The 18,271-nt window shown below is 43.7% G+C and overlaps 1 protein-coding gene across 2 annotated transcripts in view; it reads left to right on the top strand.

Moving 5' to 3' along the window:
* RGS7 (regulator of G protein signaling 7) overlaps window positions 1-18,271 on the top strand; it is a 1,943,194-nt gene that overhangs the window by 1,045,783 nt on the left and 879,140 nt on the right. For both annotated transcript variants that reach the window (XM_085609335.1, XM_085609336.1), the window contains exon 5: window positions 14,649-14,755. In XM_085609335.1, coding sequence (XP_085465461.1) covers window positions 14,649-14,755 — 107 coding nt within the window. The remainder of the gene's footprint in view (window positions 1-14,648; window positions 14,756-18,271) is intronic.

Raw genomic sequence — 18,271 nt, 5'->3', positions numbered from 1 at the left:
TATTTAATGTGCCTTAGAAAACCTCCAGCCTTCCCACCCATTCAAACCAAGAAAAATACCCCCTCCAAATGCAACTCTGACCTATTTGGGTCCTCAATTTGGAAGCAAGACACCCCAGATTTTTTAGAATGCCTTTCCCTAACCTTCTTCATCTTCTCTAAACTCAACAAAGCAGGGTACAAATTAACATCTCCACTTCTGCAAAATCAGAGACCAAACTGCCAGCATAGCACTAATAACCAGTTTCTGGATCTTAAAAGTGCTACCCGGCATGGGGCTAGCTCCCAAGAGTGCCATCATGGGTTTTTTGGTATTTGAAGTTTCAGCTGAATCTTCAAAGATCTATAAATGCTCTACCAGAAATTACTCAACATACTACTATACCGTACAATGTGGGACCACACTCCCCCATTGACCATGCCGCACCTAAAAGATTGGTTTGGATAGTCTGTATTAATTTAAAAACTGGGAAGTCCAATAATCCAGCTATTTAGCAAAAAACTGCATTCTGCAAAAATTGCCCCCTCTTAAGACTGTAAAATTGATTTTGTTAATTCTTACCCAGATACCTTAGGGGGCTACCACATTCTTCTCCCTAAGCCATTTTGTCAATATCCGCTCATACATATCCACATTCTCTCAGGATAATAAACATTGATTCAACAGGCCAATTTTATTCATAGCTAAATCATCAATTAATCTTAGCACAAGATCCTTCCTTTTTGTCATAGCTTTAGGATCAAGATTCCACAGCTTCCCAATCAGAGTCCTGTAGGATCACTACAACCAGGTTTCCACCCTAGTAATATATGGCTCGAATACCCCCAGGGTTTTCCATCTATTGTTCTGTAAAAAATCATCTAACTTCCAAAATCCATTTCTTCTCCACCTGGATACTATTGCTGAATCCATAGTGGTCCTCCCCTCTACTTCAAGGTGATTCAATTGAGTTTTTGAATTAGTATAAGGAATACGAAAAGCCTTGTAGAACTGTGCTCTTTGCTTATGACACCCTTGTAATGTCTTATAACGGACTTTCTTGGGACATTTTGTTAGTCTCAGAATTTGATTTTCCTCCAGTATTCTAAAAATACGATCACTGTGAAGATGGCTGTACAAAGTGCATTTTTTTTTATTAAACCCAAACATCTATTGTGTAAAGTGTGCAAAATAATATGTCTTAAAACAAGGCATGGTATGGTTAACCCCCCCTTCCGCCACACACCTGTATAAAGTCCTAAGTACTATGCTCTGGCTGGCTTTATTCCAGGTAATGGAAGAAATCATTGAATTTAAATTCACAAAAAATGTGAATGTATTATGCATGGTATAGCTGAAAATAAAAAATGAAATAGCCAAAGAATGGGCAACTTAATAAGAGTTCACCTGCCCTAAAAGCTTAAGGGGGAGGGATGTTCATCTAGTTAGTAGACATTTGACTTTAATTAGATAGGGTCTCTAATTTAAGTCATATAAATCGCTCACATCCTCCATAGAAAATACCCTCAGATAGCACTTAGGCGGTGCCTGCACACATTCTCCAGGCTAAAGCATGGGGCCCAGCGGCTGCGAGATTACACAAAATAATATCAGTTTTAGATTTATTCACCCAGTATCCTCTCAACTCTGGAAATACTGAACGAATGTCTAATACCCTTTACTGTACTTCTTTCTTAGGGCCAATAAAAGCATAACATTTAAAAGTAGGTTAGCAATCACATTCGAATACATCCTTTTTTATAAAACTTATGGTCTGAGTGGAAAATTCTGGTCTTTCCCAGTATGCCAAAGAGAGTTTCCCAGACCACAAAGTCAAACGCTTTTTCTGCATCTAGCAAAAAAATTGCCACTGGAATCTTATTGACTGCAAGCATATCAAGAGCCTCTATCAAATAGTTAGCACTCATAATTAACTGAGGCCCAGCAATAAAACCATTTTGATCAGCATGAATTAAAAGAGGAGCCAGTTTAATAATTCTATTCACAGCAAACTTCATTATAATTTTGTAGTTCACATTTATTTGCCCTTTTTAAGAAACCTCTGTCTTTAAAAATAGAATTGGAGGAAGCCTATCAATATAGATGAAAAACTTCTGAGAAAGTCTTATAAAATACGGCTGGGAATCCATCGGGCCTGCAAACTCCACCCCTGCAAACTCCCTTGGCAGGCTGCTTTATGCCTCCTCCTACTCACCCAAAGAGATGGGGCTATCCATAAACCTCCAATAATTCTTCAACAGGACCAGCTTAGCTGTAGAATCCAATAAACAACTGAATTCAGTTAAAATAACATTTGGAGAGGTATTTTAAACGCTGCTAAAATGTTTTTTTTAAATAGCGTGAATCTCCTCATCTGATGTTCGATGCTTCCCGGTTTTTGGGCACTTTATATCATTAATTGTATTGTACGTTGCACATTCATTCCTGCACCTGCCAGGCCATAAACTCTCCCCCAAAGTTGCTTTCTTCATAAATCCTTTGACAATATGTTGAATGTTGTACATAATTCTTGACGTAATAATAAACCCAATGGGCAGCTTTTATCTCTGCGAGTGCTTTCCTATTCCTTTCTGAGCCGTTCTTAAGCAACCTTCCATACTCACAATTGAATTAACCCTGTTTTTCAACCTGATTTTTTCTTCCCTGATAATTCTAAACCGGGCTATATCCCTAGAGATCTAAATGCACACAGGAACACTTTCATGATGTTTCATACTATGTTAATTGAGGCAGAACTCTTGTTTTGATAAAAGAAACTCTCTATCTTTGCTTTATTTAGCCAAACCCAACCTTTGTCTTCTAAATAACACTTATTAAAAATCTATCTCTTATTTTTAAGTTCTTGGGGAACATTTCTAACTCTACTGTAGAATGATCAGAAAAAACGTTAGTTAACATATTTAGGTCTTTAAACCCCACTGTGGAGGAAATCAAAAATTAGCCAAAACGAGCCGACGTTTTATACCTAGCTGAAAAGCAAGTATATTCATTATTTCTGGGTTATCCACTCTCTAAGGGTTGACCAACCCCAGAACTTTCTGATATTCCCCAAGAATGTTCGCAACTTTAGGGTTTGGTTGCACCTTTTTACAAGAAGAAGCATCAAGCTCTAGCTGCTGGAGGAATTTGAAATCTCCTCTCACTATTTGTCCACCCTCAAATGCTACTAATGATGAGAACAGTTTGTTAACTGGAGCAGGATCATCTTCGACTGGGGAATACAAATTAACTAAAGATTCCAGCAGCACTTTAATCGTACAGTCCACCTAGCACCAACGCCATCTTTTTTACTTATATAAATTGCCACTTCTCTATGTGCTGCACCCACTGATGAAAAGCACTTGGAGGCAGCACGTGTTTAACACATTTTAAACGTGGTCAACATATTATGGGGAATGTGGGTTTCTTGTAAAAAAGACCACTTTAGGTTTCTGGCTTTTTATCCAGGTTTCAATTGATTGCTATTTCCTGGTATTGTTTATCCAATTAACATTAATTGAAAACTCCTTCACCATTTCCTCTTTCTAAAGGTAAGAAGACTATCCCCACAGCATTTTCCCATCTAAATTCTGATCAAGCGGGGCGTGGCTTGCAGCCACGGAAGATGGCTGCTTCCTAAGCAAGCTGCGTTAGCAGTCAGTGTGTGAACCTGCATATCCGTTATAAGCCGGGCACCATCAGAGCACCCAAGCGGACCAAACGCAACCGGGGTGTGGTGGCGATCTACGGCGGAAAGTTGCGGCTGTGTAGCGGAGGTCTGCGACTGGGAGAGATTAAAATGGCGGCCACCTGGGACCTGTGAGCGGCGGTCACTAATCCTTCTCTTCACAGCCGGCGGCGGGTAGCAGAGCCGGAGCGGATTTCCCCCAGGGGTGTTCTTCGAGGCGTGAGGGCTGTGGAGTGGTTAGCAGAGTCGCGCTGATCCGCACAAAGCCCTGGGACTGTATGATCCGAGTCGCGGCTTCCCATCTTCTACGACAGAGGCTGGGAGATCTGGCGGATTGCAGGTCTCTCCCAGTAAAGTGTGCAGTGTGGTTGCGGGAGCGGCCACCACATCAGCGGTGGCAGCTCCAGCCTGTGGCCCTGCACTCACCAGAATTACGAGCGAGTCTGTGGTGGTGCGTGACCCCTCCCCCATCAGCCATACTGGGGTCAGAGAGGCAGTGGCTGCCCCAAGGGTGCAACGGTAAGGCTAGGGTGGCGTGCCAGTTTCCCACACTGTATCGGGGGCTCTGGAGATAGGTGCGTGCACTCCCCAGCTACAGGAGTGTGGTGAAGACACACACAGAGTTACTTCAGCTGCACCGATCAGTCTGCTGGGTGCAGTCACGTCAATCTGCCAACCTACTAGGACCCATTCTTGAACTGTGACCTGGAGCTGCGATAGTGGGCCCAGCTGCTGTACGGGCCCCTTCCTTAGACCCCGGTGTAACACTCCAGAACTGGCACAAGGGGGGAGTGGCCGCAGCATACAGTATAAAGCAGATACACCTGGTCCTGGCTGTGATCTGGAAGCTCTGGGGGGTAACCCTCGGCGTGGCTCACATAGTCCCTACGACCCCCGACAAGGCCCTTTAAGCTATTGGATTACTGTTGTAACACCATTTTCTCTCCTTCATGGGCCGGACCAAGTCAGTAGGCCCTAGTCTGACCAACCAAATCGATAAATACACCGTTGCCATGGGTCGAGGCGAGGGGGCGATGGGTGGTGGCCCGCTGGATGACCCCGAGGACTGAGGCCCGGACCCCTCTTTGAAAGACATCATGAGGGCCATCAGGGATTTCCGGGGGACCCTAGAGCCTAAATTAGGCTCTGTGACTGAGGAAGTGAACCGCCTGCGCGCAGACTTCAGGAAAACGTCCGAGAAGGTCTCTGCAGCTGAGACTGGAATCGGGGGCCTTCAGTCTAAGACCAAAAGGCTGGAAGAGCAAGTCGCTACACTCACGAAAAACCAAGCGGGTATTTATGAGCGTCTGGAGGACCAAGAAGGACGAGATCGACGTAATAATATACGCGTAGTGGGGGTCCCGGAGGTGATGGAAGGGCCATCAATGGACTGTTTCCTAAAGGATTTGGTGCTGAACCATCTGAATCCCAAACGCCTATCAATTTTTTTCTCAGTTGAACGGGCTCACAGGGCATTGGGGGTAGGCCCCGTCCTGGAGCTCCTCCCCGTACGATCATCGCCCGCATCCTGAATTTTAGAGATAGGGATGCTATCCTGCAGGCTGCACGTATGCATGGAGATCTACAGCTGGAAAATGCTACCATCAAGTATCTTTCCAGACTTCACGCTCCGGGTCCAGTGTCAATGGCGCTCCTTTGATCGAGTGAAGAAGGCCCTGAGAGACCAGGGAGCAAAGTACATGATGCTCTTCCCAGCCAGACTCAAAATCCTGGATGGCGGAAAGCCGTATTTCTTTGACGTGCCGGAAGAGGCCAGTGACTGGTTGGTGGGTTAGAGAACCGTTGGTCGCAAGGGAGGTCAGCAACGCCAGATGTCCAGCTGCAATGAAGAGGACGCCAAGCTCAAAGAGGGGTGGGCTGTTGGTGGCCAGAGGCAAGAACAACAAACAGCTAAGTGATCCTGATGCAGTTCGACCATTGCTGGGTTCACTGATTGGACTCCAGTGAACCTTTCCTGCAGGTGCCTACATGTGGGGAGGTGGGTGGTGATAAATGGGGCTTTTGGTTGATGAGGGCCAGTGGCCGTACAATTGTCTCAGACACTCCACGCCTTGTGGCTATTGATGGAGGTTTCTGTGTCTCCGGGGGTTGGGTAGTCCGGACGGGCTGCTACAGGGGGTGCTACTGTAACATTTGCAGTGTGGGTATGTACCCTTCCTCAGCAGATATATAATTCTCCCTGCTGACTGTAAGTCCACGGTTCCTCTTAAAGGTTTTTTTTAGAATTATGGGGGTGACAGGCACTCTGCAAGTTTGAATGGTGGGTGGTTGGGGTCTCACCTAGCAGGGCGGTAGGGAGGGGGGAGTTAGGTTTTTTGTTCGTCCTGTTTTGGGGGGTGCGGAAATATGGGCTTTTTGGGAAGTTTGCTCGAGACCACAATCTTCCTCAGTGCTCGGGATTGCTCCGGGGGTCACGGTAGGGATAAAGGTTTATCCGAAAGTGTTGACATGGTTCTGTGTTGATGGGGGATCCAGCTAGGATACAGGTATGGACCTGGAACGTCAATGGGCTGGGTAATAAAATTAAATGCACACTAGTACTACAACATCAAAAAGGCATGCCCCTGATGTAGTCCTGAACCAAGAATCACACCTGCGGGGGAATAGGTGAAAAGCCCTAGATCATTTGGGTTATAAAATTGTAGCTCACTCTGGGTTCACTTCCGGGTCACGAGGAGAGGGGATCCTGGTACGTAATACCCTACCCCTGGTTATTTCTGGCACATGGGCGGATGAAGCAGGCTGCTTTGCTGCTGTGGTGGTTAGATGTGAGGGGCGCCTATTAGTATTTTGCTCATGCTATATTCCTCTTGGCCTACACTCCATGTGCTTCCCACAGTTGAGTTAGTTCCTAGTGAATCTCTCATCGCGAGTACTCCTCATTGGGGGGGGACACAAACACAGTCATGAATCCAGAATTAGACAGCTCCAACACCCAGAAGGGCAGACAAGGTGAATGGGGTTTGGCAGACTTTGTCACGGCTCTGGGACTGTGCGACCTAAGGCGGGCACATAACCTCTTGCTCAGACAGTACACTTTTCACTCGGCACGACACGGGTCCTTTTGCAGGATCGATCACTTCTTCACCCGCAACGATCAAGTAGGAGATTTCAGTGACACTAAACATATGGCACGGGGGATCTCGGATCACTCCCCCACTTGCGCGACCCTCAGAGGTAGTGTCGTAAACAGGGCAATCTTCCTGAGGATAGATCCCTGGTGCCTTCGGGATCCGGCAATAGGGGAGAAACTGCGTGAGGGATCCAGGCTGTACTTCGAGGAGAATCAGGGGTCGGTGGAGTCCCATGTTACTTTGTGGGAGGCCTATAAGACGATACTGCGGGGTTTAGCACAGTCGCTCATTGGGGTGCAGAAAAAGGAGGAATATCTCCAGATCCGACAGCTAGAGCGAGAAATTGAGCAGCTAGAGAGGGACAGTGCAACTGCCTCCTCTGTGGAAACCGGCCACAGATTGACGCTGAAACAAAAAGATCTTAGGGCCCTGGCTGAGGGTGAGGCTCGAGCCTATGCGCTAGCCACACATCACCGGATTTATGATGTGGGTGATAAGGTATTGAAATTACTAGCGTGGCTGGAACGCCGCGATAGGGATCGATCGTGGGTGTCTGGGGTGAGGGATGCAACGGGCGCTTCCTGCTCCACAAACATGGATATAGCAGAGGCCTTTGCGGCACATTTTGAGCGAGAGTACTCTCCAGTGTGTACTAGGACCGAAAATGATTGTGCGGAATTCCTGCACGACTTCCCATGTTATCTGAAGACTTGAGTGAACGGCTTGAAGCGGACTTTACGGAGGAGGAGATCGGTAATGCTCTTAATTCCCTGCATTCAGGGAAAGCATCGGTGCCTAATGGGCTTCTCATAGAGATCTATAAAAGACAAACTTAACAGCCCCCCTCCTCCAGAATGTTTAATGAGGCGAGCGAGTCCGGGAGCTTCCCCCTGATCAGAGAGAAGCCATGATAGTAGTGATTCACAAAGCAGGGAAGCCGGCGGATCTGTGTGCTTCGTACAAACCGATATCTTTACTGAATGTGGAGTCCAAGGTTCTTGCCAAAGTCCCGGGGGATCGGGTGTTGTCGGTCATTATGGAATTGGTACATGTAGACCAATCTGGGTTAATGCCCCGCAGAAGCACCCGCCATAATCTACGGCGCCTCTTTGGGGTGCTCTACATGACCGAGGTTGTTGGGGATACTCAAACGGCATTGATGGCGCTGGACGCCTCAATGGCCTTTGACAGTATCTAATGGCCTTATTTGTTCATGGTACTTCAGAGGTTGGGTTTCGGTCCGATCTTCTGTAGTTGGGTGCAGCTCCTCTACGAACAGCCGGCGGCCCAGGTGCGGGTCAATGGGGCAGTATCAGGGCTTTCTCCCTGCGGAGTGGAACCAGGTAGGGCTGCCCCCTGTCTCCTCTCCTATTCGCGCTCGCATTGGAACCACTGGATCAGGAGGGACCCTGCAATTTGGGGCCCGGCAGCGATGAATGGGTGGGAAGAGCGTATATCCCTATACGCTGATTACATCATTCTATACCTGGCGAGACCATACCACTCAATAGCCCAGGTGCTACATCTCTTCAAGCTGTTCGGCAGTTATTCTGGTTATACCATCAACTGGTCAAAATCTGTGATTTTTCCATTGTCAGGCCCTCCCCCTCGAATCCCCTCTCGCTGTTCGGCCTCGGTGGTTATCGAGTTGTTTAAATACTGAGGAGTCAATGTTACACGTGAAAAGAAGGAATTTTATGATAGAAATCTCGAGCCCCAGTTGGCTCGCTTGAGCGTCGATGCCGGTCACAGGCGTACCCTTCCACTCTCTCTCATGGGTAGAGCAGCGCTGTTTAAGATGCTTACATTGCTGAGACTCCTATACATTCTACAGAATATACCCTATCCTGTCCCCCCAAGCGTGTTTAAACGAATCTCGCAGGCGGTGCTGACCTTGCTGTGGGACGGTGGGTCTCCTAGGATTGCGTTACACAAGCTACACAGGGGAGCTCCCAGATGTAAAACTGTATTACTGGGCCTCGCAGCTGCAGGTGATAAATGACTGGGTGTACACGGACAGTAGTGAACCTGCCTACAGGTTGGATAGTTTGGCTATGCTGAGGGGCAATTGTGAACCTCTTCTTTACGCTCAGAGACAGCAGACGACATGCCCTGAACATACTAAAGTAGTGCTACAGTGTTGGAGAGAGGCAAATACATTTTTAGGTTGGGCAGGCATGTTGACCTCGGAGAACACCACTGTGGCGGGGGGGGGGGCAACTACAAAAGGTGACCGCTTTAATGGGATTCAAGGGGTGGCAGCTGATCGGCATCGATTATCTAGGCGATGTCTGGAAAGGGGATTCTCCCCGCTCCTTTGAGTACCTCCAAAGGGAATATGATTTGCATCCCTCGCAGAGATACCACCACATACGACTCCTACATGCCCTACAATCCCATATACCGTGTGGTACATCCATTCCTGAATATTCCCCAATGGAAGACAGGGTGTTGCTTGACCCCATAACGGAGAAGCCCGCATCAACAATCTACCGTAAATTAACAAATAATATGCCTGACCCCTTGGTCAAACTTCGAACAGCGTGGGCCATGGATCTTGGGAGTTTAGACGAGGAAGACTGGCAGGATACGCTGCAGGGTCCTAGAGAGATAGCAATCCGTTCAAGGTTCAGGCTGGTGCAGTTTAAAATCCTTCACCGTACTTACTACCCTCATACACACCTGTATGCATGGGGAAAGTGCCAGTCGGCATCATGCGTAAGGGGTTGTCAACAGGAGGGCACCTTCTTTCATATTATATGGGAGTGTCCGGAGATCATTCCCTTCTGGACGTAGGTCACTGACACCATGTCTAGGGGAGTGGGGAAGACGGTTCAGATGGAACCGAAGTGGCTCTAGTTGATGATAAAAGGGGACACTGATTGGTCGAGATATGTGGAAATATGGTTGGCCCTGGATACGGGTCTAGCAAAATGAAACATTGCAAGGGGGTGGGGGTGCAGACGCCCCCGCAGTGGGAGGACTGGAGGCGGGACCTCGATTGGTACCAAAGGGCCAAAGAGATTGTATATAAAAGTAGGGGGTGCCCTAAAAAATTGAAGAAGGTGTTGGCGCCCTGGCGGAAATACAGAGAAACTGGAGCACTCATGAAGGGGTAGTTGTGTGGAGGATTGCTGACTGTCCCTGTGGTTCCCTAACAAGCATTTTCTTGTTAACACTTGTATTCTCTCCCATGAGGTATGTAAACACTGTTTTTGTACTGTATGGTCTCATGAGCATTGTTAATAAAAAAAGATTGAAAAAACACATAGTTCTGTCCCTGATGCGGACAAAAATCTAAATTACTTGAGGCTATAGGACTGGCCTGTAGGCCACAAAAAAGTACTAAGTGCAAAGTGCCAAGTGATAGTTTATAAACTTCAACAGCAAATTCATGAAATACATACAATGTGCAAAGTACACAGAATTACATCTAAAAACCCTCTTCTCCGGATGTGTTCCTTAATAAAGTGCATTGCAAATTCCTAAAGTGCATTACATAAATCTGCGTGAACAAATTCACATTGACATCTTACAATACCCAACTCAACAATGCATATCCCACCCTCAGAACTCCCCAAATAGACAGCCTGCAATACCACCCTTTTCTCTTTAATCACCCCTCAACTGTGGTAGGAGCCCAGCCCTTCCACCCACTTAGCCCCAGCCCGTAGATGAGCAACACCATGACAGGGTGTTGTTCCCTCCCATTCCCACTCAGCCCCCCTCCACCCTCTTTAAAGTTGCTTGCTAGTGTTGCTAGAGCCTTATTCTCTAATAACAGATGGATTCCTGCTTACTCTAGCACAATCTACCTTCATCCACTAGGCTATTTTTATCACGATCTCATCCCAGCGTTGCCGAGGTTTGCCACATATTTAGACCACTTTGGTTCTCCTCCTTCCATGCCTACTGCAAATCTAGTTTCAGTGCTTGTGCAACCCACTGATAATGATTCACTTCCTTGTTTTCCATAATCCATCCCCACATTGTCCCTTAATGTCAGCTCATGCTACAGACAAGGCTGCACCTACTCTTTTAGCAGTATTGGCCATGGAGTTTTTAGGTGTACATACCATAAACCCTCGGGTGGAACTACTACTACTAGAATCAAAGGCCCCTCATCAATCCCTGCATATTACCTATGCAGATACAACTTTTTATCTGCATAGGTAAGGAGTGGGCAAGGAGTCTACAAGTGCCCGCATCACTGATCTCCAGGTGAAACTATCTTTATCGACCAGAGAGGTCTCTTATTTATCTCATGCTCTGTATACACATACCATATCATTAGTGAGCGGAAACATAGTGTGGATACAATCTAAACTAGATCACAGTGAGTGGGGACATGTCATTGATGTGCATGAAATCTGCATTTTTCAGGAAACATAGGCCAGGCAAAATGTTTTCAGATGTGGCTTCAAGAGCTTTTACACTCCGGCAGTTACTTCCACAGCAGGAAGAGCTCAGGTTTATTATTAAATTGAAATGTCTTTGCTGTGCACTGTTGTGAAGCTGGACACTATGTCTACTTATATCAGGGTTTTATATTCACTCAGGCCACAGACAGACCTGTTCTACAATAGAAGCATTCATTTTCAGATTCACCTACTTTACACCTATTAAATAAAATACAGCTCTCTTTCATTAATGTTTACTATATGATGTTAGTTGGTGGCCTGAATCTAACCTTTGAGCCCTTCACTACCACTCAGGAGTTAGTTGCAGACTAAGATGCTTTTTGGTGAATCCCAGAGCTAGTAGCACCACTTAAAACACATTTGTCAAGGTCAGTCCTGCAAATGGCTAACATATTTCTGTCATTGGGCCTTTATGCTTGTAACTGTCACTCCCTGTAGTATAATAACGCTGCTCCAACTTTTTAAAGGGGGTTTTATGCTAGTAACATAGATTACATCATTCTTGATGTTAGGATTTGTAATTTAATGAAGGATGTGTAGGTTATACCTAGAGCAATCATGATCCACTGACCCTTATTATCCAGAGCTTGTTGTCTTTTTTTCATCCCTTTCAACTGTCTGTTTGTAATGCTGTCCTTGCATTAAGCAACAATCATAGAAATCTACTCTTCTCCTGATTTTATTCAAGAAATGTATGATATAGTGGCTACTAAACTGAGGTTGAGGATTGAAAACTGGGAACATCCTAATGCAATACCTGACGCACATAATTCATTAGGATTTTAAAAAGCCAATTAGGCCTCTTAAAACCCATGAGTGGTTTAGCCCAGCTTAAAGGACTACCAAGAAAGCTCTCCTACCTTCTCTAAAGCAAGGATCTAGGCTCAAGATTAGGGAAGCTAGAGTCCTTCACAGAGAAGCCTTATAATATGCGAAATACAACTGGGAAAATAGGATGAAAATAGGATACAGGAAGATCTTCTCGATGCCTCTAAAAACAAAGATCCTAAATCCCTTTGGCACATCCTTTTGGCACATTGTTAGCCAGGGTGATAAACAGATCCCCAAGGTACATATTTGACTGAGGGAGTGGATTGTCCACTTTGAACCTTTTTATTCTTCCCCATGTATTTTACTACTGGGGCCGCCTTGCGTGGCATCTGAAATCAGAGAGTGAGAAATATTAGTTTTTTCCCCTCTTACTTTTTCACTTGCTGCCCCAGAGGCAGCTGGCATTCTCCAAAGTCAGAGCGAGGTTTCAGCCGATATGTTCCACTTTGATCATACCATATGGGTTCCCTATCTTAGCCTGGTTTCTAACGCGATAGTTGCAGTAGCACCAATCCCTTTGACCTGGAAAGGAGCAGAGATTACTCCAATCTTCAAAAAAGGTTGCTGAAACCTTACCAGTAACTATTGCCCTATTAGCCTTTTGGATAATCACTAAAAGATTTTTGGGAGACAGATATTAGAGTGAATTGTGGACAATGATATTTTCATCCATTTACAAGCGGGGTTTAGATCGCGAAGGCTGGAACCATGGATCAATTTTTTCTTTTTTTTTGGCCAAGTGGAAGACTGTTGACATCTGTGGAGAAAACCTTTTGTTACCTTCATTGACCTTCCTGTTACATTCAATCTGGTCCCTAGAGTTAGACCCCAGTAAGTACTGGCTAGTATGGGCATCGCAAGCAACCATCTTAACATCATAAAGTGCCTTCATAAGGGAAATTATGCCTTGATAAGGAGGAGCTTAGTGGAGAAAATTCATATGTAAGAATGAAGTTTGACAAGGTTGTCGTTTAGCCCGACTCTTTTTCTCCTCTTTATAAATAACTGTGGAGGCGTTCTCCTGGACTGCGCTAATGATTCTACAGTTCTATCTCGCCAAAGGTGCCCAGATTATTATTTGCAGATGACACCCTTCTAATTTGCAAGACTGTCATTGGTCTGAAAACCCTTATCAATAAATTCTCTATATTTTGCGTGTACCATGGGATAGAAATTAATGCTTTGAAATCTTAATTCATGACCAATAATAAACATGTGAAACATTCATTTGGTAACCAACATCATAGAGAGAGTAATATAGTTGGTTACTTAAGGGTTAGATTGTCTGGTACAGACTCTTGGTGGTCTCCAATCTCCAAGAGTTATTTTTGGTGATCAAACACTGGGCTCCAGCATTAGTTAAATTCACCAAAAAGGCCCCTTTTCATCCTAATTTGCCAGTATGGAGAACTATGATGCCCAATTGAGGAGCTCTGCATTGTATGGTGCTGATGTGTGGGGCATTTGTAATACAAAAACCCTGGGGGTACAAGAAAATAATTTTGTTAGATTCCTTCTGAACCTCGTCTGAGGCACCCCTCTATTGCATCTGAGAATAGATCTCACTGTAAAACCAATCACGGGGCTTGCTAAGTTGCGCCCTATTCTATAGTGGATCTGACTATGGAGCGCTAATGAGTTGAGGATGTATAAAGACTCCCTTACAGTTATCATCAGTTGACACAAAATCCAGAGGATCCCCTAGTTGTCCTACATGAAACAGTTTCTGCTTGACCAAGGAATGAGAGATTGTTGGCATGACCCGTCATTTATTTGTGCTTCTATTATGGTTTCTGTAAAGGATAGGTTTTAAGCCAAGTATATTGATGAAGCGAATGACTGGATAGCATGGGCAGTCTGTATAAATCCTTTCTTCTTCACAAACATGTATTTAGAGTCAAGGAATTCCTGGACCATGTCAATCCCACACCTGCAAGTTCATATTTTTTTAAGTTTAGATATCGCATTCTGCCTGTTGCTGTTTTCGCTACTTCTTGGCTATCTTCCATAAAAAAAACTCCAAGATGTGCCCAGTGTGTAATTACACCATGGAGACAGATAAGCACTTGTTGTTCATATGTCCAGCTTATTCTAAACCTAGATCTTGATGAATTGTACCTATCTGTCCTTTATTGGGGTTAACAAACAGGGCAAATGCTCTAAGATTTTGTAAAACCTACTCCAGTAAGCTGGTGGTAGCTTGTGTTATCTAAATTATTGTGTATAATGTAGTTGATTTGCATAATTTTTGATTGTTATGTGGTTTTATTTTGATTTTATATGCTGTGTTTCTTTATTATTTTATTGCAACTTGATTTTGTTATTTATGTGTATGTGTCAATGAATTTGATATTTGATCAGATAACCATGTGAATTTGAGTAATAAACAAGCATGCTAATGTGTTCTTGTAATTTAACATGTTACATCTTGAATGCAAAAAACAGATAACCAAATGCATGCATTTAAAAAAATGTAGTGTCTCCATGGCCAAAGGGAGTTTCATGTTTAGATTTTATTTTTATGTTACGTACTTCACTTGCTAGAGTTTTCAAATGTCTGTAATTTTAAAGATAGTAAGATTAAGATAAAAGAAAATTACAATACTTTTTGCGGTTTTCTTTTTCATGAAATAGTGGAGGCTCTGCACATGGGGACGTTAATGGCTGCTCATGGCTATTTCTTTCCGATATCAGACCACGTACTCACATTAAAAGATGATGGTACTTTTTACCGGTTTCAGGTATGTTTAACAAAAACCTTATTAAATATTGACATAATATTATCGTATAGATTTCTTAAGTACGTGGTACAGATTCTCAAACAAAGACAGCAAATTTGATGTAAGTGTTTCACTAATGCAATGTCTCTAATGAATTGAGGATTCAATAGGCCCAACATCAATATCTATAACTTGGTGGTAATGTGATTTACTAGATATTATATGTGCATAAAAGAATTTGAATTGTATGGAGAAGTATCACAGATGGAGAGATTCAAATATTGCTGAGTGGACAGTGAGGGTCAATGTAAAGTTTATTAGAACACACTAGGCAAATCTTTTTATGTGGTCATACCATTGCTCTCTTATAGCATATTGAATTACTATTACAACTACTTCAAGAGCTTTAGGCATGAAATAGTATGTAAATGAGTTGAGAGCTTTAAGCAGCAAACAGTATTTAAATGTTGCTTTCAGTGTTATTTAGGCTATTAAGTGAAAGGTTGGCAATCTATGATTCTTTTGATCTTTAAAAATCAAGCATATTCTCTTCCTTGATAGCTTGCTATATGCCCACATCCAGAGACGTTTTAAGGCATGGACAAAGTGGGTTCTGGCCCACGTCCCTGCCCTTTCTGAGGGCCCCCTGATAGAGCCAGCTCTGTTCTTCAGAGAGTTTTGCCTTGATGACCTTGATTTTTTTTTAAACAAATTGTTGCAAATAGAGTTTTCCTTTAATGTATTTTTAATCTGGGTAATGTGTGAGAGTGTATTACAGGCATTTTGCAGACAACCGGCGAAGACAGCGAGAGGCACCCAGGTGACACAGCCCAGATGCACGAGAGAACCCTCTCAAGTGACCCTCACTGATGTCATGGGATCTTACCCTACCTACTAAGGGAAGTTCTACTCCCTTCATTTATCCGGAGGCACTGATATTTTTGGGCTACTGTAGATACAACTTTCTTACTCTGTCCTGACAAAGCACCCTGGATCTCCCCCTGAGACCACTAAAGCGTGAAACATGTTGACCAGAACATATGTCCACCTGGGACATATAGTTACCCAGCTACCAAGGGACATAATACCCCTTAAAGCAGCACCATACACTTTGTTTTAATAATGACAGAGGGATAACATAACACGTGTATTTGTAAAGCGCACGTTCACCACTACGGGTATCTTGGCGCTGAATAGCAGATGTTTGTTGTTACCCAACTCAATGGTACTCATTTTATCGACCTCAGATGGATGAAAGGCTGAGTGGACCCGCCGGGATTTGAACCTGTGACCATGAGGTCAAACACAGGCCCCTGCAGTAGACGCATTAGTCCACTGAGCCATCAGACCCGGGATCACCTTAATAAAAATTAATCACACTCCCTCCAGCCATTTTTTAATACACCTTCTAGGACTTCACTGCCACTTACACCCACGCATCCTTACGGCTTCATCAAAAGGTCTCCGAAAAAGAGACCCTTCTGGGGACGCATAGGGCATTAAAGTGCCGACCTGATGAAGAGCAAAAGCCCAATGATGAAGCTTGACATCTTTCAGGGTGTGTGAGGGCATCAAGATGAGGACACACTGTCCCCCACAATTAGAGTAGCACACAGCGAGAGTACCTCTTACTTCCCTTCTTTCTCTCTCTACTTAGGAACGGTGACTCCCTTTTGGTATAAGTGTTTTTGTTTCATACAACAGCCATTAAAAAAGTTTATTTTAGATCCAAACAGAATCTCAAATATGAGAGATGGGAGGGTGTCAAAAAGATTATATGCAGTAATATTAGTGAGCTACTGCTGTGTTACAATATTTAAAATATACATCACTGTGCCTAAATATTAGATATAAACACATTTAAAATTTTAACCAATGTGTCTGTGCACTGTCAGGGACCTGGCTAAAGAGGACATGAAAGAGCTGAAACTGGATTATAAATTCAAAGCTTATCCACACAAGAGCCCCCAAAAATACATTTGACCCAGAGCCCCCTAAATCCTTAAAGTCCCTGACAATATCTGTCATTATTTTAAAACTGGATTAACATTTAGGATGTACAACCAAGGTAATTGTTAGGAATTTCAAAATTTATAGAGGAGGTGGGCAGGCTGCTGTTTAAGAAGCAGCAGCTGGTGTCTCTCTTGATTCAAATTTCTAATCTTTCCAGGGATTTTTCCTAATGAGAGCTTGATTTCCCATATTAATCTTCAGATCCCTTTTTCATCTTTTGTTTGCTTTCGGCATGGTATAGAAGAAGCTCCCAAGTCCTTAGTAACTGTCACACTGCAAGTTTTGAAGCACTACCCAGATCGCTGTTTACACCATATCGATGGGACTGTTTTTTATCTGGGTGTAGCTCACAAATACTAATCTTATAAGGATGAATGAGTTGTTTGAGGTTGCAGGAATGGTTTCCAAGTAGACTTTGCAAGAATGACCTTCAATTGCATCAATTAAATTAGCCATCGTAATTTGACTGTTATGACTAAGGTGATAGAATGCATGAGGGAGAGAGATTTCCTTAGTACCCATTTTTCCTCTATGATGTAACTTACTCTTTGCAAACATAATGTCACACTTAACATCTTTGGATCATAAAACAAATCCATCCTTCGTTGACATTCCTCGGTGGAGTCAGTTACCTCAACGTTTGTTGAAATCTAGTATGGCTAAGAAACCTATCCCTCAATGATTAATAACCTGCAAGAGAAGTAGATTTCTGTAGAAGTACACCTCCTCAGTTCTGTTTGACACTTTAGATGCCAAACAAATCCAGGAGGCACTGGATAGGCTGCGACAGTAAATCTCTCAGCCTTGTTTTAGTCTCTTGGCTCTGATCCTTGCCCCTATTGAAGCATGTGATACAAAGAATGCAGGTGTCCATCCTGAGACGGATAATTGAGTAAAGACATGCCTGAGATTGAGACAATTATTTACAAGAATAAAAACAACACACAAGAAAAAGGGAGGTCGGTCTTTTTCAAATAAATATCTATTAAGGTCTATAAAAATAGAATATTAAATACCAGTAGTTTATTTTTTCCATATAGAGTCACACTTTCCTATTTTGTTTTATTTCTGGTGTAATGTATGGTCAGTTCAGAAATATGATCACAGTGTTTTTTGAAACAGAATAATTTGAACTAAAATATGAAATAAGAAATTGGATATTTCCTAGTGTCGAACAATTTTTTAAGACCACTACGAAAAAACTCAAACAAGTGACCTTTTACTGCTCAGTCAGCAACCTTAATTCAGTTTCTATTGCACCTGATATGATAGTCTTCCTGCTACTCCCAAACCACTTACATCTGTTCTAGGTCTTTACTTAAATGTTTGCCTGAGCCTCGGCCCTGTGCTAAGTCCCAAAGCAAGATCTCTATTTATGCCCTGATCACATTTGGCCTATTAATCCCTTTTGGTTACAAACTGCCAAAAATGGAATTGCAGTCTGGCAGAAGTTTGTGGGTCTTTCCACACACAGGTTGCAGCAAGAAAAACCAGAAGCAGGCTGTGGATGCAACTTCCCAAATG

The sequence above is a fragment of the Triturus cristatus genome, chromosome 6, assembly GCF_964204655.1.
Source record: "Triturus cristatus chromosome 6, aTriCri1.1, whole genome shotgun sequence".
NCBI lineage: Eukaryota > Metazoa > Chordata > Amphibia > Caudata > Salamandridae > Triturus > Triturus cristatus.
The sequence above is the reverse complement of the archived record's forward strand: the minus strand, read 5'-3'. Positions and strand labels throughout refer to the sequence as shown.